The 27,928-nt window shown below is 43.1% G+C and overlaps 2 protein-coding genes across 3 annotated transcripts; one reads left to right on the top strand and one right to left on the bottom strand.

The window, feature by feature from the left end:
* The first annotated feature begins 27 nt into the window (after nucleotides 1–27).
* Nucleotides 28–23,096, top strand: pacsin1a (protein kinase C and casein kinase substrate in neurons 1a). The gene is made up of 11 exons (XM_047039345.1): nucleotides 28–135; nucleotides 4,390–4,457; nucleotides 13,439–13,565; nucleotides 15,007–15,163; nucleotides 15,301–15,536; nucleotides 16,455–16,610; nucleotides 17,851–18,026; nucleotides 19,097–19,217; nucleotides 19,304–19,419; nucleotides 19,573–19,766; nucleotides 20,177–23,096. The coding sequence occupies exons 3-11, from the start codon at nucleotides 13,506–13,508 to the stop codon at nucleotides 20,284–20,286; spliced, it is 1,326 nt and encodes a 441-aa protein (XP_046895301.1). The 5' UTR covers nucleotides 28–135; nucleotides 4,390–4,457; nucleotides 13,439–13,505; the 3' UTR covers nucleotides 20,287–23,096.
* On the bottom strand, nucleotides 22,983–27,615 carry LOC124480232 (SAM pointed domain-containing Ets transcription factor-like). Of its 2 annotated transcripts, none has more exons than XM_047039347.1 (5): nucleotides 27,206–27,615; nucleotides 25,079–25,428; nucleotides 24,038–24,283; nucleotides 23,727–23,861; nucleotides 22,983–23,608 (listed from the first exon to the last, which is right to left on the bottom strand). In XM_047039347.1, the coding sequence occupies exons 2-5, from the start codon at nucleotides 25,410–25,412 to the stop codon at nucleotides 23,430–23,432; spliced, it is 894 nt and encodes a 297-aa protein (XP_046895303.1). In that variant the 5' UTR covers nucleotides 25,413–25,428; nucleotides 27,206–27,615; the 3' UTR covers nucleotides 22,983–23,429. The 2 variants fall into 2 exon arrangements, with proteins under 2 accessions (XP_046895303.1, XP_046895302.1); XM_047039346.1 differs by having other exon boundaries at nucleotides 25,079–25,500; nucleotides 27,206–27,614.
* Between the last annotated feature and the right edge of the window lie 313 nt (nucleotides 27,616–27,928).

The raw sequence follows: 27,928 nt of genomic DNA, 5'->3' as shown, positions 1-27,928 counted from the left end.
AGCTCCCCCTTGCTGCGTGCATCGTGATCTCACGGATGCAGAACCTCTTGCAGAAGCACAGGGTCACCTTCTGTCATTGCAAGAAATTATTTGTACCAATTTGCAACATATTTGGATAATAGAGTCACATATCGGGTAAGTCAGTCGTGCATATGTGTTTTTTGTTGACGCTCCCAGTGTTGCTGAATACATTATACGGAATACTGATAGCGTACTGGTAAAGGACATCACAGGGATAACGGAATTTCGCATGGTTACCATTGCAAGTTATATTCATTTTATGGATAACACTTGGTTTCCATCTGCTATTCGATATCTTGTCTTGGTGTTCCAGATTGTCTAATTAAAAGAGAATCAAATCCACTATGCTATTTGTTCAGAAGATATACACCCTAACGTTTTTCTTATTAAATAAGCACGTAGCCTAAAAGAAATGAAAGCAAATAATATAGTCTCAAAATAGCCAATTTCACTTGACAATAGACGCTAAAGCTACATATATCTGGTGATTCATTTATGTTATGCATTGAATTAAAATGCTGCTATTATAATGTAAGATATGGAAAGCTGTCCAGAGGGTGGGTTAATCGAATTATTTTAAGGCTATGCGCAAACCTCAAGTCAAAGAGCCTTATTGAACATATAGATTGCGATATATCGGATGAGCTGAGGCTGCTATAACACTGCAGGTGCTTTTTTATCCGAACTGGGTGTACAAGGTTGTGAGGAGATGCCTTGATACGGTGATGTCTCCTTGCACCAACGATAGATAAACAAGAATGAGGACATTGGAAAACCTGATTCTTTGTTTATACTATAGGCCTGAGCTATGCTTGGTGTAACTCAGTCGACGGTGCGTGATCTACATATTTACGTGTCCACTTTATGTACAAAGAAAAATTCCTACATTTTGTGAACATTTCTAGTAAAAATCGACTTGAATATTAATGAGGGCATTCCGGTCTAACGTTATGTAATAGCCTACCACACAGCACAGTGAGGAGCCATCGCTACTCGCATGAGAGCGGCATTGTTTTTCTCCGTCAAAGCAGTACTCTCACGATTCAGCGGCACTAGAGGGACGTTCTGTTTTCCCCTTTTGGACTAATTGCACATCACTAATTTTCCATACTTGCTCAAATGTTTTGTATTGGCCAATCAAGCACACACAAACACACACACACACACACATACACAGGGAATGGTATTTACAATGCCAGTCACTCACGCCGACTGTGGGGCGTAATGACTTAAGAGAACAGCAGGATCTTAACACTGATGGGTTCTTAGCTACATTCAGAATTTCAGCACTTTTTGTTGTCCATGGAAGGAGACTCTGATACACTAGGCCTACTTGTGAAAATAGGACAGGCCTTTTCCTAAATATGTTTTTAAAACTCTATATTCGATTTTTTTCTTCTGCTCTGATCTCACGTGGGATCTGTCCATGGTTCTGAACTGAGTTTAAGCGTCAACTGATCACTTGGATTCTCTATCAGTAGGTGCTTCAAAGGGTACTTGATCCGGCTGCAGAGAAGGGAGAGGAGACAGAGGTAATCCTATTGTATCCAAGAGGAGCTGTGGAGGCCTTGCTATTTATTAACAGATTCCAGATACCTTAAGGTCGTTCACCTGGACATTTCAAATGACATTTTAATAACTGTCATACATACAACCCTGGTTTGTCATTAGCCCAGGATATGGTCGAAAAGTTGATCTAAAACGTACACCAACATTCATTAATCCTGCTGTGCAAAGCTTTGAATGCAGCTTGGAAGATTTCTTCTGTCTAACCCATGTTGCTTCACTCTAAGGCAATCAAGTTCAACCCATAAGGATTGGTTAAGGTTGATATGAAATTCTCAGATCCAGGTGCTCACGTCCGCCAGTTGATATGGATCTTGAGACCTCTGAAAACAGTCTGTGTGTGTATGTCGATTTCAAGTGTATATAGGATGGCACGTATAACATTAGAGAACCATGGCAATACAGGTTAATGCCATCAATGTTCATACCACAATCAATGTTAGATATTATGCGAGAAGACTTCACTTGAATGTGAGGTAAAAGTTAGACCTTAAAGTATGACTTTAACACACACAAGGAATTGGCTTCCGTTTGTTGGTGACTCAAGATATGCAGACAATATACAGACAATGCACATATTATTTACCAACAATACACAATATACAAGAAATATACAGGTTTTATAAAAGACAGGCAGTATACAATACAATAATGTGCATCACCTATGGGATTTAAATTGAACTGAGAAACTAGAGTAGCTATTGCTTTGCGGATGATTCTGGTCAGCTATTTATGAAGGTGATGGCATGAGGAAAAAAATAGCTGCTATGTCTGGTTGATTAGGTTAACAGGATTATGTAGTACCGGCCAGAGGGGTGGAGTTGAAAAAGGTTGTGTCTACCAGTGGTTATGTTGCTTTGTTTACCAACCAGAGAGCAGAGGGCTAACTTATAGCATGATCATCACAATACAGAAAGCTTACCATAATGTTTTAATGAACTTTTATTCAGCATGTGTCTTGAAACATCCAATAGCACTTGTAGTAGTAGTGTGTTGTAGAAGCAAGTCATTGTTTATTTTAATATAGGTTGATGAGGTGTTTGTGTAATCCAATTGAACCTGTCAAGGGAAGTGAATTGGACTCAGGACCTCAATAACTGGCTATGTCTTCATCAGATCAATATCTCTTCTCTATCCTGACACCTGTCACTGCTTGCTTCTCTTTGAGTAGCATACCTCAATGGTGTGATTTCTTTCATTATTTTATTTTCCAGCTGATGTGTGGTAGCCTACTCACATTACCCATTGCATGACATGTTAATTGCCTCTACTGTACAAATTGTGATTCTTATGGTGTGACCAGATTCAGAAGTAAGACCTTTTAAGAATACAAGACACACAACGTCACAATTCTGATATACTGATACAGGTCTACGTTTATTGTCTCAGTCAATCAACATAGACTCAGATAATATAATCCGTTGCAGAGGAAATTTCTTCAGTGGGATCAGATGTTCATCACCCATTGCCAGAGCAACGGAGAAATGGTTCCGCTGGGACTCACGGTCTTATTAAAACCCTGTTCCTTGTGAACTTTTAAAGGACGTCATTGAGTGTTTCAGTGTGGCAGTAGAATTGTGATGCTTCTCACTTGTCTCTCATGTTTGTCATGTAAAGGAATGTGTAACTTGACAGTGACCTGGGTCTTGATGTAAGGTTGTGTTTTGGGTTGAAGAGGTGATGGGTAGGCAACATGGGACAGCTCAGGTTTGTGGAAAGGTGCTAGTTGTTTGGAGGCCGTGGTTGTGAAGGGAGTGAAAACCTGGAGCTCTCATGTTCTCAGAGCAGCTAGTAATGTCTGACAACCTGTGAAAAAGAAGGCAATGTGAGAAAGGAGAGCCTGAAGGGCAGCCAGGCTCTTATCTCTCCAACCAGTGGAACACACAGAGGAAGTACAAAGTGAATGTCTGCCTTCTTGGTGGGCTAACATGTACCATCGTAGCTGTTACAGACCTATTTGTATTATATGTCAGTAATGGAAGTAAACTATTTCATCTTTCATATGCTCACCCTTTATCATGCTACGCCATTACTAAATTTATTTTCCATTGTAATTTAGGCTGCCGAGGCCCTCTATTTGACCCTAGAATTTGTGCTTTATAGGGAAATTTGTTAACAGTTCATTCTTTTTTAATGCCTAAGGGCTTTTATATTTGCTACCTTTCACTGTGTGTGTTATTCGATAATAACATTGGATTGTGTGTGTTTGTTTGGTAGTGTGTGTTTGCTTCTTGTCAACCATGTGCATGCTCTCTGTTCTAGCCCAAGCCTGAGGGGAAGCACTGTTCTGACTCATGGTGTGTCATCCATATTTGAGTTGACCAAAATGGCGACCCACATAGCCCATAAAGTTGAACAATTGGATAGCAGATCATGCTTTGAATTCTGATTATACAGATTTATGGAGATGGGTGTCCATTCCAGCTTCATTGGACTGTCCTTTGGGTGGAGGCTTGGACTATACTTAGTCTCTGTGAACACTAGAGGGTGTGTTTCTCATGGACATCAGGCCTCAAGGTACCCTCTGAAGGTTACATGGCCATGTGTGTTGAGTACTACAGCATGAAATCACAAATCAGATGTGTGTGTGTGTGTGTCTAGAAGGTTGTCAGTGATGCAATCCTGACATCCTAGATCAGAGGCACATCCCTAAATGTTTGATAAACTGAGCCTGCTTCGAATCCTCATACATCCTGAACTTGTGTGCGGTAAAAGACCAGATGAGAATGTGTTTACTGACCCCTCCCAAATGTCGGAAACCAGACGATCTTGTCTCACGTCTATCTTTCTGTCTTTCTTAAGGTGACCTCCTGTAGAGGACAGAGACTCTCCGGGGTTTATGGAAACCTGACCTCCCATTGGTGCAGAAGGTGAGTCTGTCTCTTTCCCTGTCCAGCATCCAGAAGCTAAGAAGCTTTGTTCCCCTGCCTTCTCTGTCTCTCCATCATGAATTTGTCACTGTGTAAACATTCCCATGATATAAATTAATAGCATATCAAAAGCATTAATATTTGATGAAGTGGTTCAACTCCTCCCTTGGAAGAAAATATGGAGGAACTACTCAACAACCACATGTACTGTAGTGTCTTAGCTTGTCAGCTTTGTTAAATAAAGCATCTATGGTTGGTTGTGGCACAGACAGATCAATTCCAGGAACGATTTTGCACTCTTGTTTGCATAGCTCTGTAAATGAACCACTCACTCTCATCACATCTCCTAGATAGCACAGTTTCAAACTAGAATATTCTCTGAATCGATGAAGTTCCCTGTTTGCTCACTTCCTCAATGCTGTGTGCTACAGCAGCACCTTGGCGCTCCTGGGAGAAGGCACAGCTGTTTGGTTAGCATAGACAGTTGTTTGCAAATGCAAGACAGTTCATCAGCACACCATGCCCCAGTTCAATGTCCTTCTCTTCCCTTCTTGCAAGAGTGGGAGCAGGAGCCATTCTAGTTACCCATTACCATTGCCTTTACACTGATAAACTATGCTGTTAGGGATATCTGGATTCAGTTGGATTCAGTGTATAGATGTGTTGATCTGTTATAGAATCAGGAAGGTATACCTAAGTTGTGTATAAATAGGGTCATAAGGTGCTTATGGTCTAGGTAAATAGCTTGTCTGTTTCTATCTTGGATAGTCTGGTTTATCACCATTTATAATGTATGTTTACAGTGATATGATGACATAGTACTTGATATAGCCATCAGAAAATGCAATTGCTTGTTTTTTGTATGTTCATATGCTTTGGCTGCACATGAAAAAAATGGAATATTTTGAAACACTGACCAACTTCAAAGGCGGTATTAGCTTGGTAATGACTGAGAAAACAAAATGGAGTCATGTGCTGCAGTAGTTGTCTTTCACAAGTCTAATGGAGGCCTCAATTCAGACAGTCTCTCTCACTCTCTCTGTCTCACACATACACATACACACACGTGCACACACTCACACACACACACATGCACACATGCACACATGCATTGTCTTTGAAGGATCATCTGTATTCTGTGGAGCATCAGGCAGCTGAACGATGGGAAGACAGAAAGAGGGCTGGTTTATTTGAAGAGCTGGGCTCCCAGTTTACTATTGCAACGCTCCACTATCTCTACTGCCGGCCTCCTCCCTCCCTTTCTCCCTCCCCACACCCCCTCCATGACAGAGCTCAGGGAAAATCAGGAGCGGAGTACAGAGCCACTGGTTCCTCATTCAAATATCCCTTCATTCACACCCACAATATGAGCAGGGAGCCATTGCTGTGTGTCTGCCATTCATTTCCATCTTTAGCACCGATCACAGAATCTCAGTTTTCCCCTCTTCGTTCTCTCCTTTTGCTCTCCCCTCCCCCAATGTTTTCTCTCCTCACCACACTGTCACCAGGAGGCTTGTGGCAAGAGGCTTGATAGTTACATAACCACTGCAGCAATACTCTGGACACTGTGTTAAAGTCAACACAGTGCAACTCGTGGATGCTGAGAGAGAGAAGGCCATGTGTATACAATAATCCTGTGTGCGAGGGCATGGATTGAAATAGGTGTGTGTGCATTTGTGCGTTAAAATGTATTCATAGTTTTTTCTTTTAGCAAAGCACTTTCCCTAGGATGTCCCTGCATTGATGAGTATTGTGTTGAATCACAACAATCTTAAAGCAGTACAGGCCTGTGGTTAACCTTGATATGATAATCATCCTTCATGCAGCTCAAATATTGACAAGGAGGTTTTTAATCATCTTAAAGCCTCTTATTTTCAACCCAAACTCACAGGTCCTGGTGTTCCTGTGTGATTAGTCGCTATGGCTTGGGTTCTTTACAACCCTTTCTCCTGGTGGTGGTTTAGTAGTTAGACTGACTGAGAAAAAGACAGATGGAGGTAGAGGTCCCTGCAGTCCTAACAAGATCACAGGGCCAATACTGACCAGGCTCAACACGACAAAGCCTGCTCCATGTGACCGGGTCAGTGTCTTACCCCAGGGAAGATCAGTTGATCCTGCCTCTCCGGTAGGCAGGCGCTGCGGCCCATCCAGGAGGCCTCCAGGATTGCAGCCCTGACAGGAGAGACTGTCAGCTAGCTAGAAGGACACTAGAGCCAACCAATGCATCCAGCACCCGATTGATCAACACTTCATATGCTAATGATCTGTCACAGCTGAGAGTGAGAATAGGCATGTGAGGCATAGGAGCCCCAGTGCTAGAGTCAAGAATGCAGAGAGCTTTAGAGCTTTACAAATGTATTTTGCAAATAAATCCTAGCAAGAAAGATCCAGAAGGAGCCCTGCCCTCCCTCCACACACACACACACACAAACACACACACACACACACACACACACTGCAAGGACCCCGGGGCCTGACAGGAGTTCCTTCTGATCAAAGCTGAGTCATGTTGTCATGTTTGTCTCTGAGAGTCGAGACCCCGCCCTGCCTGCTCTGTTGTGCAGACACAAGCTCGGCAAGACCAGGCTTTCAATTGAAATGGGTTTGAAGAAAATGTTAAAAAAGGGTTTGCTGTGCTCTAAGATGCTACATCCATGCAGTATTTCTGACTGTTTCCAGAAAGGAAGATTTTTCAATTATTAATCGTTCATTTCATAACATGTGTCTGTGGAGGCCAAATCAGACCAGAGTTTATAGACATTCAGAAGCAATGGAATAGCAGCTACAGTATAGTAGCTGAATGAATGATTCTAACCCGTTTCTGTATAATCTTCCTTGGTGCAGAGAGTGCAGGCCCGCCCACAGCCATTTGTGCACCATGCTGCTTGTCCTCCTACTCACACGTGGACTGGCAGTCATCCAGGCATACAGGCTGCCTTGCTCTACATTCACGCATTTTCTGTATAGCATCACCTCTGTTTGGGTGCTGATAGGCTCTTACTCAGGGTTCCAGACCCGACTGAAAACAACAGCCATTTCAGATACCCATGCATCATTATTACCATTTGTTCATGGATGTTTGGCAGCCATAGTAGTAGGAGGATGGGTGTAGAACAGATGCCCAATGTTTTACTCAAAACAGCTTTTGTGCATGTGTGTATCTAGTGTACCGAGCATAACTGTGGTTGACTGTGTTGAGATGAGTATATCATTTTACTAACAAGCCACATCCATTTCAAGGAACTGGTTTTGTTTACTGGTGAGCCGGTAGCCTGGTGAGCAGATAGCCTGGTGCTTTGCAGAAGCTGCTGCAGACTTCCCACCTGGGCCCTCACGTCAGCTCTGATCTGACTCTTTTCTCCCACGCCCCAGTGAGCACGGCCAAGAGCTAACGGCGGCGGTGGTACACGTTCAGCTGATAAACACAAAACAAGACCCTTGCTCTCCCTCCTCCTACACCTCTCCAGCTCCCCCTTTTTCCTGGTTCCTTCCCAGCCCCATTCTCTCTTTCTATAATCCTTATCCCACTTTTCCTTTCCTCCCCCTTTCTCTTTTTTATCACTCTATCGCCCTCTCTATCACACACTCTAATCAGTGTATTTCCCCAGCTGAATGTGTGATGTCTTTACGTAGATACGGGTCTGGCTCATCTCCAGTAGTGCTGTGCAGGTGTTGTGCCTACAGACATGGAAAGGCCATGGATAGTTTATTGCAGCTGACCCAATGGCACATGACCATCTAACCAGGCCTCCTGCTCCTGCCAGATTAATCTTTGTGATAGGCAGCTTCTAACCCTCACGTCATTGGCGCTGACCCCTCCAACCCCCCTGGCTGGCTTAATGACGACATGGCTGTCATCGAGTCTCTGCAGCTAGCACTAGGCACTTCCCACTGTCTCCTGGACACATCCAACATGCCTGCTTATTTTCCTATGAGCCAGCCTCCTGCAGCAGGAGATGAATCATGTATCTGTCCTGATTGGTTGATCTACTTCTCTGGCCCTGTGGCTCCCTCTGTTTCACTGACTGTCTGACTCACCACTGGGCCCCTGCACCTGCTGCCCCAAACCCATCTCTTCATCTTTCTTCCACCTTGCTTAACTATCCTTCTCTTTCTACTGTCCCATCTTTGTTTTTTCTGTCTGCCTCTATCTTTCTCTCTCCTTCCATATTTCTTTTCACTTGTCATGTGTGAAATCCTACTTGAGAAGTTTGATAAGTAAGGGTCAAGATGTATTCTGATTGGTTGTTCTTACAGATAATACTTGGATGTAAAAGGAAGTGTGAAGCATTGTTCTCTAGATTCTTCATCTACAGAGGTTCTTCTCCTCAGCTTTTGATTCTCACACTCATATAGTTAAATAACTGCAATTTCAGCTTTTTTAGTTGAAATGTATTCACTGTCCAGTTTAAAGTTTTCCATTAGATCAAGTGGCATAGTTTTGGTTGTTTGGCCAATATAAAACCCCCTACATAACCATGGTATTCGTACATAACCTAGGTATTTTTTGTGTCAATTCCAGTATTGACCTGTATTTGGATGGCACTTGTTGGCGAGGCTATGGTATGCACTGTATATCTGAGGAGTGTCTGTGGTTGAATAAGCAAGGCCAGCTTTGCAAAGGTCTTAGCTAATCATGTGAATGGTGAAAGGGGGGGGGGGGGGGGGGGGGGGAGCTAGGTACACTGGAGTAAAGTTAGAACTTCCTTCTGAAATCTGCTTACTATAATAGGTTTACCTGATTGTTGTGGTTCTTTTTCGCGCTTTACAGGCGTGGTGAACTATTCGATACTGTCTTGCTGTTTTGTAGCTAAAGAGTCAGCAAGGGGCCAGTGACTTCATAATATTCACAACCAAAGTAAATATGTTGGAGGATCATCTTATTTATAATTCCTGTGTATATCATCTACAGGATTGTCAGACATAATTTGTATGTGACGATTTCCCCTCACTCTCTGTCACATACAAAAATGTAGTTGTATTTTCCATTTTAGGTCACATATCAATATGTAATTGCATAATCTGTCGGTGCATCCTTTCCAATCTGCCTCTTTATGTGGCTCCTCCTATCCTCTCCTCTCCTTCATTTCACTCTTCTTTCCTCCCCCCCATTTAAGCCACTCAAGGGTTCAATTGCAGGATAATCCTTGTGGCATTGAAACACTGTCTTGGTCCTTCTCAGGTCCACACTTTGATTAGCTACCACGACTAAAGCAACAAACATAAAAGACTCTTTACTGTTTAGATACATATTGTCATCGTTGCGTGGCTTGAGCAAGGTCTTGAGGATCTCGTGTTCATTTCAGAAGTATCCTTCATTTTGTGTTAATGGCACCTACAAGGGTAAGAAAATTAACAATGTCCTCTACTGACCAGAATGTCTTTGTCTTCTTTCAGCCAGTTTTGCTCTCAGATTAAAACAAAAGTGTTTGAGGGGAATATACTGTCCAATCAAATTATGAAAGCCTCAATAGATGGACCTGTCTTTGATTGAATATTTAAGACATCTAGTATGAGCCATCTTTATAGGTCAAGACCTATTCCAGATGGAACGGCATACTGTACTCCAGACCATTTACAAATGGTTAGGCTACTTTTTCATCACGGATCAGTTACGTTTCATTTTAATATAACACTGTGATTATATAAGTGGACCGTGAAATATAGTGCCAGGACAATCTTGATATATAGTTGTACTTTTCCAAAAGCATTTGATTAGATGCTAAGGTTCCTTGCTGTCCATAACCAGGATTAGCTTCTGACAAAGGGTTCTCCTCCCCCTCGTCCTCTTTCTGCCTTCCTTCTTGGTTGGAAAAGGTTTCCTCATGTTGGGTTGGATTGACCAGTGACCATTGAAGCCAACATCCAATCAGTAACAAAATGAATTGCTTTTGTCCTGAGCCTTAGACAGGCACAATGTCAGAGCATATTGTGGGTGTTGTATGTGATCACAGTGCATGTTATTACTGTGACCATTCCTGTGGCTTCTCCTGTGACGAGAGAAACATGGAATTGGAGGTTTGTGTCCCCACAATATCTAATGCTGTTTAATGTTAGATGTGCTTTAACTGTCTATCAAATGTCATATTGCTGTGTGTATGCAAATATACTGCTGCTGTCAATGCCAGAGCAAGGCATAACGCCAAAACAAGGATCTGAATACTGTCCAACCATTATCCGACTGAGAGACAAGTACATGAAACATTGTCACATAAATGAATTAACAAATGAAGGTAGGTTTGTCCCAGGCATCAATCCAGGCTGTGTCCCAGAAATATGGTGCTCTGAATGTGATCAGTTTCTGGAGCCTAGCAGGAGCTTAACTGGCTCTAGATGTCAGTGGTCCTGTAGCTAGGGATAGAAGCTAATTGGAGGGCCAGACTGACAGACAGGTTGAGAGACGAATGCTGACAAAGAGATTAACATTGCACCAAGAATAAAAAGCTGCAGACTAACTGGATCTCACGTCTATTAAATGCAATGGACAGAGCGGATGTCTCTGAGAACCCTTGGATGGCATCTTGAAAGCCAAAATAATTATTCTTTAGGGTTTTCTTTTTACTGAGATGAACACATACAGTACATGTTGACTTTTTTCAGAGACTAGGTGGAATGAAGATTCTTTAATCTGCTGTGTCTACAGTAGCCTGGACTCATGGAAGCCATACTGTATCTTTCTGCAGCTATAGAAAACACAGCCAGCTTTGTAGAAATGAGCAGTCCATGCAGAATACAGCACAGACACTTGCAGTGGCAATTCTGCTGAAACATGGACCAGAGTATTTTGACTCTTTCAGAGTTGCTGAGTCATCAGCTGACATAGATCTTCTGGCCACCATAACCCTAGAGGTCAGTGACCTTGTGTGAGTGTTGCTTGGCTTGGCCTTCTGCCATTTTCTGCTGCCATCTTCACCCCCACGATCCCCATTGTTAACCTCCACTTTCATTACTGCAGCCCGGAATCTAATAAAGAAACCAACGCTAAGTGTTGCTGTACAAAGCTGGCATGCAGGGGCATAGCAGAGCAGCCATCCTTTGTCCTCTCTTGAAGAGGTCTTGCCTTGGAGAGGGAACGTAAAGTGTATCTGACAGCATTGTTTCAGCTCTCAAGGACAGGTCTTCTCTCCAGCATTAGTGATGTTGATGCTATAAGACTCCCACTCGGCTCTCAGGACTCTGGTTTAATACATGTTACAGCTTGCGCTCCTGGTTCAGTCTGCTTTTGTTGAGCGCCAAGAGTGCCCTGATGTTAACTCTCTTGAGTCGGTTAGAACTCGTAGCATATAAATCTAGGGCTATAAAATCCTTTCCGCTAACGAATGGTAGGGATGATGGAATTAGTTAAAGCTAACGCAGAGCATCTAGAAGATCCTAGAACTGGTCTGTTTGATGGCCATGACCATCGGCTGACCTGCAGTCCAGTGTGATGGGTGTGGACAGTAAACAGTGGTGCTTGACTAAGTGCTAGAGGTCCTGCCTGCTTGATGCTGAGGCAGCCCTGGCTGTCTCCCCCCGGAGTCACGACTCATCACACAGGGTACAAAATGTTCTCCAGTCTAAGCTAAGACGAGTAGCCAATCACTCACAGGTCATTGTACACCGCAGCAGTGACAATGAAGGGGTACACTATTTTTCGAAACGGTCTGTTTCTAGGAGACCATAACATAGATTCTGTATTTGTTTTCAAGCTCCTGTATAGGAAAACAAAAACAACCATTGATATACAGACTGTGTTTACTGCATACCAGGGCTGTTTTGGTTCTATTTGTCACACTACTGTAACTCTTCTCTTTGTTGTTGAAGATTTGTGTCAGGCTAGGTCAATCTGTTCACAAGACTACACATCTGTGAATCCCTCACTAAGGATTTAGTGTCCAGCACCTTGTAAAGGAGCACATTCACCTGGTGCTCTAGTCCTTGTGACACTGCAACTAGAGTCTGAGTCAGCAGGATGCCTAGTATGAATAGGCTGGAGAAATCCTTCATCTCTCTGAGCTACACAGATGAGGTGCAAAGTCTTCTGTTGTGATCTAAGTGGTTATTTTGTAAATGCTGAAGTTTAGAAAAATCTCAGAGGTTTGCTGGAAAAATAAAATAAATCTTTATTGTACCTCTAAACAGTCAGAGGGTATAGATATAGCTTATAGCTAGTGTCTATGCTGTAGCTAGTGTTGGTATTTTGTGCTTGTGTCTAGTGGTGCTTGATGCTTGGAGGTGCTGGTAATAGAGTTCATTGAAAGTGAAGAGCCATTAGTCATGGCCAAAATGGATTAGCTTTCAATTAGAGCTCAATACAAGAATAGTGGCAAGCAGTCTGTGATACTTTATTCTTAGTGGTAATAAATCGACCCACCGTTATATTAATAGATACAAATCGTTGTTCATCTTGGAGGAAACCCAGGAGCCACTATATTTTGTAGACAGCTGAAAGTTTTTCGAAGTAATTGCTGGTTTAATCACATTGTTAAAGAACATCTATAGCCATGTGTACATTTTGATGTTTGTGACACAACAGGAACTTGGGCTGAACCATAATCAGTCCAACATTTGAATAATGTGTGTGTGTTTGCGCACATGTGTATGTTTCAGTGGGGGGAGCATTTTGCTCTGCTAGAAGCACAGGGCGAAGCTGCAGTTACTGTGGTGTCTTTGCTCTATTTTCTGGGACACTGAGTGTAAGATGCCCTTTCTGTTCCCTGGGGACACAGTGCCGTTTACATGGGGACGATGACTATTTTTAACTCATTATTAGAGCTGTCTGAAGACTTCAACTGAGTGCTTTCTTCAGCACTCTCTCTGACTAGCTGTTGTAAATATATTGTCTCTGAGGCCCACTTAGAGTTAATGCTATGGATGTTGAAAAATGAGGACCACTCTTGTCCTTCTATTTCAATGTTGTATTTCTATCCATTTTTTATCACCCATTTCATTTTTTTCTTTCTTCTCCAACCTCTGTCTCTCTCACTCCCTCTCTTTTTCAGTGCATGAAGAATTCAGCTCTGCTGCAGACACGTTTAGTCTTTAGCGTGCTTTGCCATATCAAGGAAAATGTCAGTCTCCTACGATGAAACCTCTGCTGCTGACGAGGCCATGGACAGCTTCTGGGAGGTACAGTAACAGCATCCGTCTGTGGTGTTCATGACACCTAGCAACCAATTCCCTCACATGCAGACACACACACTTGACCTTACTTGATTTGAACCTTCTAAGTCATGATACGTACACAAGACTAATGTCAGGGGGAATTAAACCTTTTGGTTCCCTATATCATGACAGGGTATGTGGGTGTCACTGGTTAAGCAAATGTGCTGTTGCGGAAAACCCTCTCACCAATTACTGTTAATGAATTCTAGTAGCACAGAGTCCTCTTTGTGTCTTCGTATGAGCCCAGAGACAGAGGCTCCTAGTCATCAGCCTGTCTTTCAGACCAGGCACCTGCCTCTGACCTCTGAATGAACAAGCCCTGACCGGAGTATGCCGCATCTACTGAAAATGACTCATGTTTATTAGTCAAGGGTCAACTACTTAATAGCAACAACCACATACATATATCTAATTTATATATTGTTTTTTAAGGAAAGCTAAAGTTGTCCATTGATTTGACCACAAAGAGGGAAAAGCATGTCACCACAGTTTGCTGTTAACGTTTGCACAAACTGAGGAGCAAAGGTGTGTGGGTGGATTTTTGTTAAAGACCCAGTCCACCGGTCTGTAGTTGCCAGTGCAACCAGGTGACCTGTAATTGAGTACCCCTGCCCACATAAACATACACACAAGCACCTGTGCCACAACATTCTCATATTCTTCTGTTTCATTTAGATTCAGACAGTTAAACCTGTCTCTCAGTAGACTGTTTGTCCCTCTTACACCTGCTTCTTCTTTCATTGTCACCCAGCTTCTACTCAGCCCTACCTGGCTTACCCAGAGGGCAGTAGGATTTGTGTTTGTTGACCATGTGGACAGTGTCTTTTGACTGTGTTTGGGTTGTGTCTGTTGACTAGGATGGTGTCTGTAGTGAAGTCTGTATCTGTATTCCTGTCTCCACCTCGCCATGTCAGTGTCCCATCCATGAGAATCTGTCCACTTGCATTAGAGCATAGAAGAGGATTATAGCAGTAACAGTGCGGACCCCCCTCTGTCACACACACATACACATACACACACAAAGCCTCTGCCATTGCATAACTACACATGCACAGGCACGAGCCATCATCCCCTTCCCCCTCTCTCTTCATGCACCATGAGCTCACGCCCCCTGCAGACACTGAGGGGGAGGAGCCTCAGTGCTCCATACAGCTTCATTAAGGTGGTCTTTCTTAAGGTGGAACAGCCGAGTAAAAAATGTATCTTATCTTTTTTTTTCCATCTCATCTTAAATAATGTGTTATGTAGGTGTATGTGATTATCGATAAATTCGTATTAAAGATATAAATATAGCCCTAAAGTAAGAACCCCAAAAAATAAGATAAGAAATAAAAAGCAACCAACTTTATCTCAGCCTTACACCTTGAAGTGAAGTTTGCCTAGACTAGTCTGTGGTCTGCTGCAGGTGGGGAACTACAAGCGGGCTGTCAAGAGGGTTGATGATGGCCACCGGCTCTGCAATGACCTCATGGGCTGCCTTCAGGAACGTGCCAAGATAGAGAAAGCTTACGGTGACCAGTTGACCGCCTGGTCAAAGAGATGGAGACAGCTCATTGAGAAAGGTCAGCATTTGGGAGGGGAGAGAGCCATTCAGAAGGAAACTCTGCTTACTTCTGAGATGTAGGACAGTTTCGATCATGATATTTATAACCAAGCTTTTAACACCAAATTACCCCAATGTATCGTAACCTGATTACAGGGCCTCAGTATGGCTCAGTTGAGCGGGCCTGGATAGCTGTGACGACGGAAGCTGAGAAGGTGAGCGAGTTGCACCAGGAAGTGAAGAACGGTCTGATAAATGAGGACCTTGAGAAGGTGAAGAACTGGCAGAAGGAGGCCTACCACAAGCAGATGATTGGAGGCTTCAAGGAGGCCAAAGAGGCCGATGAGGGCTTCAAAAAGGCCCAGAAACCTTGGGCCAAGAAGCTCAAAGAGGTAAGAGACAATACATCAGACAACAAGATTGATATTGCCTCCACATTACAAACTTTGGAATAATGTAGTCTTTTGTTTGCCATTATTGACAGTTGCATTTAAAATACAATGTACGAACTATGAAAAGAAGAATCATTTGGACTGTGGAGTACTTGGCTGTCTCCCTGATTGACGTTAGAGACAACTGTCTTTAATTGGTGGTTAAGCATCTGAAAGGCATTTTGGATGTCAGTCAGTTTGGTTATAGCAGGACTGGTGCAGTAGAGATTAATGTTGACGCACTGCTTGTTACGGTGTAGTACAGAGTGGACCCAAACACAGCACAGATACAATTGGGTGATGTATCGGGTGTAGTCCTGAGTTGTGGTCTTGTTTGGTGAATCAGCGGGTCGGCAGGCAGACAGGGACTGGGTTCTCGGATGACGATCCTGGCTACAAAGAAAACAGGTTAACAGAAGGCAAGTGAATCAAGCAATGCTTGAGGGTCAAAAGCACATACTACCACAATAGCTGTGACAGCGATCTGACGAGGAGTGGTTGGAAAGCCGGGTTGAAGTATGCAGGATGATGAGGTAATGGGCGTCAGGTGTGTAGGATCTAGGCAGGATGATACAAGAGAACCAGCAGGGGGTGTAAAAGGGACAGGGACCAGGCCATGGGCGTAACATTGCTGCTAAATGGGTTTACAGTGGACATCATCCGACCACTCCTTTCAGGGGTCATCAACCAATAAACTATTTTGCTTAAATTAAATATCTAAAGCTAGCAACATAGATTACCAATAACTGACAAATCCTATGTTGGAGAGTTAGTTAGCCCCTAATACTGTCTCAGTGGAGTAAGGAGTTTTTTCCCAACTGGTAATCTCTGTGTGTGTGTGCGTGTGTATGTGTGTGTGCGTGTGTATGTGGTCCACAGATGGAGACGGCTAAGAAGACATACCATATGGCCTGTAAGGAGGAGAAGCTGGCTGCCACCCGAGAGGCCAACGGGAAGACAGAGGCCTCTGTCACAGTAGACCAGCAGAAGAAACTCCATGAGAAAGTGGACAAGTGCAAACAGGATGCGCAGAAGGTGAGAGAGAGAAAGAGAGAGAATCAGTTCATCAGTCAAACAATGGACCAGAGGGTAGTGTGCATTGGCAGTGTACTAAGTACACCAGAGGGTAGTGTGCATTGGCAGTGTACTAAGTACACCAGAGGGTAGTGTGCATTGGCAGTGTACTAAGTACACCAGAGGGTAGTGTGCATTGGCAGTGTACTAAGTACACCAGAGGGTAGTGTGCATTGGCAGTGTACTAAGTACACCAGAGGGTAGTGTGCATTGGCAGTGTACTAAGTACACCAGAGGGTAGTGTGCATTGGCAGTGTACTAAGTACACCATGTTTCATTCTGGCTGGGTATTATTTGTTTTTTGTTGTTGTTTATAGCTGTACTGAAATTAATCTATGAAAAAGTTATTTTATAAAGTCCTGTAAAAAAGGAACTGGTATGTCAGATTAATGCTGTGCACCACGGATTATCAGGCACTCTATTCATGGAAGTCTGGTAACCAGAAGAGCATATTAGACTGGACCAGGGAGAGGAAGGTGCTTACACACACACACACACACAATGCATAGCTAGAACATGGACAAAGAAATTGAGTTCCACTTACAGAAGTCCACAACATCCTCTTTATCCTGGTCTCTGGGACTATTTGACTCCTCCTAAAATGTATTATATACTTTGATATGAACAATTCATGTTGTTCAGGACTTCTATTTTCCAGTGTTATGATGTTTTCAATCGGAGGAATGATGAGCGTCATTAAACTATCAACATCTAGTACTTGGTGATCGAATGAATTAAGTGGGTTGGTTACAGAGTGGCTTATATAGACTGGAGTAAACATACGAAGATAGTGTCCATAGAATATTTCCTTCTTGGCCACAGCATATAGAAAGCATTTTAATATTCTTGAATATTACCTTGACAGTTTCTTAACTCATCAACGTCTTACGATTATACTGTAACCTTGCTGCCTCCTGTCTGACTCGAGAAAAAGAGGCCCCAAGTTATATATGGACCTTGTATTGAGGTTTACTATGTGACCTATTGACCCTGGACAGAGAGAGGACTCTCACACACAGAAAAATTCATCCTATCATCCATGTAACAGTATATGTACAGTACCAGTCAAAAGTTTAGACACCTTTAAATGTGTCCAAACTTTTGACTGGTACTGTATGTTTGAAATCCAATATGTTTTGGATGTATTTATCTCCCCACCAGCCCAGCATTCATGCTTATCTGTGTGCCTCTCCTCCTACAGGCTAAGGAGAAGTATGAGAAGTCTCTGGATGAGCTGAGCAAGTGTACCCCTACGTACCAGGAAAGCATGGAGCAGGTGTTTGACCAGTGCCAGCAACATGAGGTCAGAAGGCTGACCTTCCTCAAGGAGGTGATGCTGGACATCAAACGCCACTTGAACCTGACCGAGAACCAAAGGTCAGCCTTCTGGTACCCTAGGAACTTGCAGGATAGGGGGCAGAGGAAACTCTTGTTTCCCTACTCTCATCACATTACTCAGGCACATACAAGCCACACATCCTCCAACCACTCTTATCCGGCTCCCTGTTTACTTACAGGAAACCATTTACCTTTATTTATCTTCCTGTCCCACACTCTCATCTCGTCCTCACAGCCTAGAAGAATTTCTATAATATTACTTACTGAATATTACTTACTGAATATGTTTATGTACTGCCCCACAGTTCATTAAAGTTCATTAGAAATCTTAATCAAAGGAGATTAATTCCACTACATTTGAACAATAGTTATTTTTCCTTTCGTCTTTCAGAGACACAACATCAATTAAGTAATGACATTTCTGCCAAATTAAATCTTGTCAGAGTGAATGCTTGTCATATCACATTAGCATGTGATGCTGAGCCTGGAGACAGGGTAGCTATGGAGTTCATTCAAGCTGTTCACAGGATCTGCTTAGCGCGGCTCGAAGGCTGTTTATGTGTTTGTAGAGTGAAGGTAGAATACTAGCCTTGCTGGTAAGTCGTAAATCACTCAGAGACAGGGAAAGGGTGAGCTAGCATCCAGCAACATATACACCCGTTTCCTCTACCTACCCTTGCCAGAATAGCCACAGTGTTAAGCAGAGAACCAACACAATCTCTTGTAATATTTGATGTGTGTTTTGAATGTTCCTGATATATAATATACAATCATACATTATCCAAATCCACCATCTGCTGAGGGATGTCAATTTGATATCTCCTTTAGTGTTTTTGGTGCCACCTTATGGTGGAATGCTTCCAATCTACCTTACATTTACATTACATATACATCTACCTTATGTTTATCAAGTCACTACAACAACATATGTTGACTGACGGTATATTGATTGAGTCTTCAGCACTCAACCCAATTCTTAGTACTGGAACTTCACACAAAAAACATCAGGACCGTAAGAGGTTGTGTTTTGGCGTAATGTCTATTCCATAAGATGTCTCTGTCCTTGTCTCACTGCCTCCCCGTTCTGTCCTGTCCTGTTCTGTCCTTAGCTATGGCACAGTGTACAGAGAACTGGAGCGCACTATCCTGGCTGCCAACACACAGGAGGACCTCAAGTGGTTCAGCAACAACCATGGGCCCGGCATGCATATGAACTGGCCCCAGTTTGAGGTATGCCACCCTGACCCAACACAGTCCCTGTTAAGAAGTCTTCAGTGACAAGGCTGTAACATTGTGACTCAATCTTCCCCTTCCAGGAGTACAACCCAGACCAACCCAATGCTGTGGCCAAGAGGGAGAAGGTTAAGAAACCTGACGGCGCTCCGCCAACCCCCAGCACTGACCATGTGGCTACCCCCGGTGATCGCGGCAGGTGAGAGGACATGCCCCAACAACCCACTCATACAGCCAGACATAGAAACACACAACCCAGGCATATACAAGCACAGTTTTAGTCACTCTACTAACTTATTCTTTCCTTTTTTTCGCCTCTAACTCCTCCTGTGTGTCTTCTTTGCTCCTGCAGTGTGAGCAGCTATGAGAAGAACCAGGCCTACTCCACTGAGTGGTCAGATGACGAGCAGCCTGCCACCAACTCTGGCAATGAGAACGGAGGAGGGAACTCTTTCGAGGAAGACGCTACCTCTGTGAAAGGGGTCCGCATGCGTGCACTCTATGACTATGATGGTCAGGAACAAGATGAGCTCACATTCAAAGCAGGTTTGGACACTCCTCCCTTGAGAATTTGGTTGCTCACCTGCTGTTGGTTGGGGAAAATAACATTGATAAAAAGGGTTTTCAGCATTAGTATCCGCAAGCATAAATCTGTATTGTGCGGCTAGGAATGATGACATCATAATGATGGGGTAAGCACATTGACTGTGCTCACAGGAAGCATCACACTCTGTTTCTATTCGAAGCCCCTCAATTCCCTAAGGATGATAGTAATCGTTAGTCTGTAACTACTGTCATGCTACTGTCATTCGCAGCACCTGCAAGCTATTTTCTCTCTGGCCTTCTGGCCATTGACCCTAGAGACTGAGAGTGTTTTAAAGACAGCTCAATATGCTGAAGCCCATCTGACTTAGTCACACAGCAGTCGATGAACTAAGAGGTGTTGTTCTCTGCAGGTGATGAGCTGACCAAGACTGAGGATGAGGATGACCAAGGCTGGTGCAGAGGTCGCCTAGACAGCGGTCGGGAGGGACTTTACCCAGCCAATTACGTTGAGCCTATCTAATTGCCCTGGTGGATGAGGACATGGCATTGGAGGCAGCTCGAACTGTCCCGTCCAATCGCACTGCACATAGCCAGAGACTTAAGAACACATCCCTCGCCCAAAAGATGCGTCAAGCAGTCTTGCCTAAATAAGATCTTAGTAACGTAAAAGACAATATATCGGTATATAGTTATCCAGTATTTGGGGTGGGTGGACTAAACACTTAAACAGGAGCATTTATTCCAGTATGCACACACTCAAGCTTAACATGAAGACAATGCAGGGACACATTTCGCTTATCCGTATTCAAAATGATGCAGCTGATATTACAGTTTTGCAATACTTTCAGCAATGATAGTGGGAAGATAATGTTACCAGTTTTACCAGGACTAGCTACTCAATCTGCATTGTATTTACAGTACATGATGACATTTTTGTGTAGCATTTTCAATGCTGTGTGTGTTTAGTCCTCATTCTTACATTGGGGATGCTGTATAATATTTTAAGTACCACAAAAATGTATTCTATATTTTTGTTATTTTCATTTTTTGTGATTTGGTCTGACCCCCTCTTCTAATGTGTGCAGTGGTATGTGTTTTATCTGTCTCCAAGCTAGCTTGCATAGCAGCATGTGCTATGCAACAAGCATTCCCCGAATCCCCTGGCCATTGTAAGGCCATAAGATGCTCCAAGTCACTTGGGTTCCAATGCAGAGGACATAACACAGTTCAACTGTAAGTACATCATTGGAATATCACGGCAAGCTTGTGTCCTCCTCCTACCAGGAAGTGGAATGGGTGAATAGATTTTATTTTTCTTCCCATAGCCACCCTTTTATCACCACATGTTATCATCAGTTGAAAGGTTTCATACATATCTACAGTGATCTGATGGCAGAATCCCTGTATCGTAGAGTCAATAGGCATGGTCTTATTACCAGCTTGTTTTGATTTGATCCATCAGCGATGACGGAGAAAAACTTTACCGGTCAATCGATTTATCTAGGCAGGGTTTGATGGGAAACTATGAATTCTCAGTGAGGGACGGACAGGAGAGGGACCTCTGTGCCCTGTGTTCATGTTGGGTGAGAGGGGCTAGTGGAGCCATGCTGATGTTACTGTGCTGCAGATTTGTCCCCCTGTTGGCAGCCTCTCCAACAGGACATGAATGTACTAGTGTGGGGCCCTGGAAGAGGACATGTCCTCCACCAGACGTGGTGTCTGTCGTTGAGTGCCCTACCTAGCTAACACCAGTCATGTGGCCCGTTCCCCTGCTGAGCCAAAGAAAGTCCCAACACCATCAAACCTACATACAGTGACCTCACACACGCCATCAACTGTAGAACGAGCCTAAGAGAAGATCAGTTTATTGCTGCCCAGTCCACTCAAGATCCACCTTAAACAAAACACGGGGTCATATAGTCACCACCAGCAATGTACTCAGTTTAAGCATCACATGGTTATATATATGCCTAAACATGTTCCCTGCTTTAAAGTGACTCGCAGGAAAATCCAAATATGCCTGCACAGAGACAAAACAGATGTTGCCCAGGGCCAATGGCATCTGACCTTCTCATGGAATAATGAGTGAGATGGTGAGACAGAAACATCCTTTACAGTGGAGATATCTTAGATTAGGTCTCTTTCAGTTCCATTTGACTGTGGCGAGATGTGTTTAGATGTTTTCAGAAGAGAGGTCACCAGGTTAGGGTTTCACTGTAGAGAACACATCACCAGCTCACAAGTTATGTGTCTTAGTGTAAGCTGTCCAGCCTAGCAAAAACAACTCATTGAAATATCCAATTTTGTCGACCATACACACACACACACACACACACGCAAGCCTGCACAGATAAAATACACGTACACATGCACACACATACACACTTGCATAAACAGACTCACAAATGTCTACTGTAGATATTTTGCAGGCAAACATCTTTATCATCCAGTGTGTATGAGTTGTGTAAATGTAAAGAAAAAAAAAGAAAAAAAATGCAAGGTATCGAATACTAAGACAATGTAGTGTCATACATGTTAATGTGTTGCAACAAAATAACAGCAATGGAAAACATAAAAATAGTAAGTACCATATTGTATGAATTTCACTGCAATTGAATTGTCAATGTATCATATAACGGCGCGAAGTTATCCCACGCTGTGAGATTTGTATATGATGATGTAATTTAAAGATTATATTCTATTGTAACTGTACAACTGTGTTGAGTTGAAATGGAAACCTAACTACGTTGAGGCAGTAAAAAGGTGTATATGTAAATGCTTTTTTATGTTGATTTTCTCTTCCTTATGCACACAAGGGGGCAACAGCTCATGTTGTGACAACCCTATATTAGCGGTCTAGAAGATGTATGTATGTTCATAGTTAGTGATGTAATTTTATCTCCTAACTGGTGTAGTGCCTGTTCATCTTAATGTAACAAAAGGTTCATTTAAATATGCATAAAGATGATTATGGTTATGATACTAATGATAGTGATGAAAATCCTGGATCAAATTTGTTGTGATGGTGTCAATATTGCAATATTGGTTTGAAAGGGGAAAACAAGTTTGTTGAAAAAACAAACAAAATGTTTGGTGTCTTTGTGTGTTTTTTGTGTTGAATGTTAATGTGTAGTTTGGGAACTAATGGTATATTATCAATGAAATAGTAGGAGTTGAACCCCTGTTCAGATAAAACGTTTTTCTGCTTTTCAATTTTATTTAAGAAACATGTACAAACATAGGGTGGGAAGGTAAAGTGGATGCAAATATATTTTAGTCTTTAAAACATTACAAATCACACAAAAGAAGAAGAAAATAAATTTGAAATGCCATTTGTTGCATGCACAGTTAAACATTATGGCCCAGTAAGAATGTGGGAGTGCAAGTTGTGCAATAGGCAGTCTATATATCCTTAGCCAGCAGGATAGCGCTTTATCCTCACAGCCCTCTTTTTAAATAGTTCTGTATTTGAGGGGATGAAGGATGAACAGTTGGGTGCATTTTACTTTGTGTTTCTAAATCTACATTCACTGAAATGGCATATGCATGACACAAACAGCAATCATAGAGAGTCCAATGCACCGTCTTACCAGACCCAGTCTGTTTGGCTTGTCTATTTTGCTCTCATCAAAGCCTCCCTCCTCAGATAACCTGGTCCCAACATCATACAGGTTTAACAAACTGGTACACCAGCCTCTGAGACACGTCTGGCTTACGTATGATGCCCTTCTTGTAGTACTGTCGTATGGAGCGACTCAGCTTATCATAGTTCATGGCTGGACGGTTCTTCCGGATTCCCCATAACCGGGCCACATGAGCAGAATCCTCAATTTTGAAGATTCCTGTAGATAACACGATATGCTTAGAAAGCACCCAGAGTACCCTGACAATGTACAGAGTAGGGACCCTGGGCCCACCCAGGCCCCGCACACAGAGTGGTCCCGCCCCGCCCCTCCTCACCTTTCTCCTTGTTGAGCCAGCGGATGGAGCGTCCGTAGTTGTGGGGCTTGAGGAGCAGCTCCCGCAGGAACTGCCACAGGTGGATGGGCTGGCTGGAGCAGCATGAGTCTGCCTCAGGCCACTGCTCATCTGCACCTTCACAGGAGGGAGAGACACGTCAGGGAACATAACAACCAGGGAACATTAGACATTATACAGGCCTATGCCTATGTAGAGATATAGCATTCATTATGTTACAAAGTAACTCATGAATGGGGTTGCAAAAGCATATTGACGACAACAGAACATGCGATCCTTAGCTTAGCACTTACCATTGATCTTGTCATTTCCGGTTGAGAAGCGATCCTTCATGCATGCAGCTGATCTCCAGATGTCCAGATGAGCATACAGCATATCTCCACACTGCAGCGAGCGCTGCCTGAAGTCCTCCTCGGTCATGGAGCACAGGTCTCTCCCGCTGAGCTCCTGGTACTGCCTGCCCACCTGGGGGAGTCTGTAAAGGTGCTCCGTCCACAGCAGCCACTTCTGCACGTGCCCACTGCTCCACTCCATGGGCTCTGCGGATGGAAGAATGCATGCATATGTTTTCTTTAGTATATCTTATCATCAGATGTAATAACAGTGTTGCTTGACTCGTCATTCTCGGGTCAGTGTGAGATTATACTTTATAAGCCATTCACTGCATGTTTATACACCGAATGGCAATGGAGGGAACAGGTGGGTTATAACAAAGGAAGACATTGTTCCTCCTTGCTCTGTGTAAGCTATTACTCAAGCATGTCAAATAGTAAGAATTGATATGTGAAGACTACCATTGCAAGCTGTCTGTCGTTGTATGTTTTTGGGAACGGTTTCCTCATCTCTTTCGTCATCAGTAAACTTAAATGCCATGTTTCCTTACACTGGAAACTGTGCAGGGTTTTTTTGAGAACTGAAGATGATGGATGTACACTGTACTCTGTTTACACTCTACTGAAACCTCTCTGCATGGTTCGTAAGAAGCGTGAGACGGTAAGTTTGTGTGATGCAATGTCAACAGGAGTTCCATTTGCACAGGGCGGGAAAGCCCCAGACACTGTCTCTCTGTTACTGTCAGCCGAGCAGCAGATGCATCAGCATAACGGCTGCATGAAACATGTGCCTACTGACCTTTACTGGCTTGTTTGCTTTGCTTTGAGTATGACAATGACAATTGACATGTGGTTGCAGGAATAATGACATTTTCAGCTGTAAAAGACTACCAAACCCCTAACTCTACTGAGCTCCGTAAATCCTTTAAGAGCTTGTCAGTCAACAGTTAGTCTGATTGATGGCTCTCGATGGCAGCATAAGATGTGAGAACTTTTCCTTACCTGGGGTGATGTTGAGTAGTTTGCAAGCAGTCTCTATGTCCTTCATGACCTCTCCTACCACCATGGTCTGGACCTGCTCCAGAGAGCGCTCCTCCAGCTGGCCCTCCAGCCCAGCAGAAGAGCCAATGGCCTGGGCCTGGCTGTTGACGACTGGACGCTGCTCTGGGGCCCTACATGCTGGTAGTGAGCAGGGTGTTGTGGCCTTCAGTCGCCAGGAGCTCTCATCATTCAACAGTGCATCCCAGTAGACTCCCTGCAAGCTGCGCTCTGGCGCCCCCGGCAGGCCACGGGGCGGTTTGATGTCTTCCTCTTCATCCTCCAATGCCCTGAGCATGGCAGTGTGGGGGGTACTGGAGTAGAAGGGGATTAGTGTGGTACTGCCCACTCTGTCAGAGTCTGGACTCCCCATGACCGCTAAAATACTGAGGAGAGAAAAACTGGTTCTCATCAACCTCATAGAAAATTGTATGTTTTTGGCACAGTAAAAGATAATTTTAGAACAAGACTCATACCTACACATAATTTGTATTTTTCTTAAATCCGTCGTACGAGTATTAAGTCTTCTCCCTGAATGGACATTATAAATCTACTGTCCATTTATAAGCTGTCCTTCCAGACAGTACTGTCTTTATACTGCCCTGGAACCAGACCCTTATGCCCAAATATTGAAACAGAAGTAATCCTAAGCAAACTTGACATTTCATCAGTCTTGTTTGTTCTGTTCATACTGCCTTTTAAGTATAGCATTTACCAATCTCCTTTCATGAACACTGGATTCAAAATACTGTCGTAGGGTAGTATATTTGAGCACTTGTTTCAGCCTCATTTTAAAGCTCTGGGTTAAAGGTGAGGTGTAGGTAGGTAGGAGACATGTCAATTGTCCTTTAATTGATTTGTACTTAATATACCATCTTAAAAATGGTCAACTGCTCAGCTATCTTAGCTCGTCAGGATTGATTGGAAGTTAATCGGAAATTGAAGCATGTAGCTCCCCTCCCAGAGTTTAAAACAAAGGGTGGAAAAAGTTAATATTCTATTCTGTGTCTGGAGTAAGTTAAAGTGGAGTGACTCAGAAATTGAGTGGGATTGTATAGTGTGACGTCCGAATTGCGTGACACCAGTTGTGAACATTGCATTCTCTATTGTTTTGGACATAAAACTGTTATGACCATGGGCAGGTCACCTAAAAATCTCCAATCTGCCTATATGTATAGACAAGATGAGTCATCAAGCACTCAATATGTGTCACTGTTTTCAGTTACTCTAGTCCCAGCGGCTTGAGTTTGACAAGCAACAGTCTCTACAATCTCATTTGATAGACAGCTACCAGTGAAAGTGTCTGCCGTAAAATGTATCTCTGTTGTTTTTGTATGTGAAAGTAGATACATTCCACAAAACCTGTTTTGTATGAAGGACTTTGGGGATCAACAACCTCTGTATAATGTTGAGATGCGGTTTTGGTATGAGGGTGTGCCATTCCTTGGACAAGTGCAAATCATAAGTAAGTTATAACAGGGAAGTTAAAGTTCATATTTATGCAACCTTCAAAACCATGAAAAAAGACTTTGTGTGTGTCTGTGCGTGTGTGTATATATGTGTGTGTGCTGACTTTAAAACAGTAACAGAAGTTACGTGAAAGCAAAGCATTGGCAACAAATAGTGACATATCCTACTGTAGGCACTCTGTTTAACAACTTAGAGATAACATTGATCGAACAGATATTAAAAGTATTCAGCTGCTCTGAACACAGTTTAGTCATTCATTACTCATAGCATTCCCTTACAGTTCACACAAAAGGAGTACTAATGCACACCTATTTGTTTATACACCTGTTCCATCTGTATTTATTACCACTATAAGTAATGTTATTATGTATGTTATTGTATGTTATTATACATACTTGTACAACATAGGTGAGTGTAGGGTTTTTGGTTAAACTATATAATGACATGTTATTTTATTCCTATATACTGTATATACATACAAAGTATTGATCATTCCACTTGAGGCATTGGTTTACAAATAGATTTGTGTTTCCCCATTGTGGCTATTAAAGGTTTCCTGAATCACAAAACAGGTTCAGAAAACCCCCCCATGAGCCACCTGTGTTCCCACTGTGGTCTTACCTGTTCAGAATCTTTAGGAGATGTGGTTAGAGCTGCTTATCCTGTATCACTCAGCCTCTGAAGTCTTCCAGGGTCCCAACACCAAAGATGAGTAGAGGAAGTCCCTCACTTCTGATGTGTGTGCTCAGGCTTGCACAGGTAATGATGGCCCTGGGGTGGGAAAGGGTCATTCAGTTGGACGGTATGCCTCCGGCAGCACTGTATCTGACACCTTGGGCAGGTTGGAGCACTGTCTGCAGCTTTGAGACGCCAAAGTTTTTGTCTGGTTGATCATAGGCTAGAGTATCTGGACAACTGGCTCACGGCTAAACCTGTGGTAAAAATCTGATCAGGCTAGCATATCAATGCCAGAGATGGAGGTGTGTCCAGCAGAGAATGTTGCAATGCTTGCCTCATTAAAACTTAGTAACAGGTCATATTCATAAGGTAAACAGTGAACAATAGATTGATGAGAACAAACACCCACATACAAACACCTCCCCCTGGCATCTATTACCATTGATTGCTTCAGAGTTAATTAGGGTTCCTCCGGTAGGAGGGAACAATTTTCCATGTGTGTGTGAATGTAATTGTTTGTACTGGTAAAGCAGCCCCCCCCCCCCCCCCCCCCCCACACACACACACAGAAAAAATACTTTAATGGACAGAATAGTTATTGACATTAGTACCATTGCAGGAACCATTATCAATATGTTGGTCATATTTATACCAACAAGATGTAAC

This window comes from Hypomesus transpacificus, chromosome 18, assembly GCF_021917145.1.
Source record: "Hypomesus transpacificus isolate Combined female chromosome 18, fHypTra1, whole genome shotgun sequence".
Lineage (NCBI taxonomy): Eukaryota > Metazoa > Chordata > Actinopteri > Osmeriformes > Osmeridae > Hypomesus > Hypomesus transpacificus.
This window is presented reverse-complemented; position numbering and strand designations above follow the sequence as displayed.

What these genes read in the sequence shown, in the direction of transcription:
- pacsin1a (XM_047039345.1), top strand. Translation starts at nt 13,506, where the DNA reads ATGTCAGTCTCCTACGATGAAACCTCTGCTGCTGACGAGGCCATGGAC. An exon ending in GGGCCAAGAAGCTCAAAGAG is followed by an intron (nt 15,537 to 16,454) that starts GTAAGAGACAAT and finishes TGTGGTCCACAG; the next exon opens with ATGGAGACGGCTAAGAAGAC. An exon ending in TGAACTGGCCCCAGTTTGAG is followed by an intron (nt 19,218 to 19,303) that starts GTATGCCACCCT and finishes TTCCCCTTCCAG; the next exon opens with GAGTACAACCCAGACCAACC.
- LOC124480232 (XM_047039346.1), bottom strand. Translation starts at nt 25,487, where the DNA reads ATGGGGAGTCCAGACTCTGACAGAGTGGGCAGTACCACACTAATCCCC. An exon ending in CGGAAATGACAAGATCAATG is followed by an intron (nt 23,862 to 24,037) that starts GTAAGTGCTAAG and finishes CCTCCTGTGAAG; the next exon opens with GTGCAGATGAGCAGTGGCCT. An exon ending in CTGGCTCAACAAGGAGAAAG is followed by an intron (nt 23,609 to 23,726) that starts GTGAGGAGGGGC and finishes TGTTATCTACAG; the next exon opens with GAATCTTCAAAATTGAGGAT.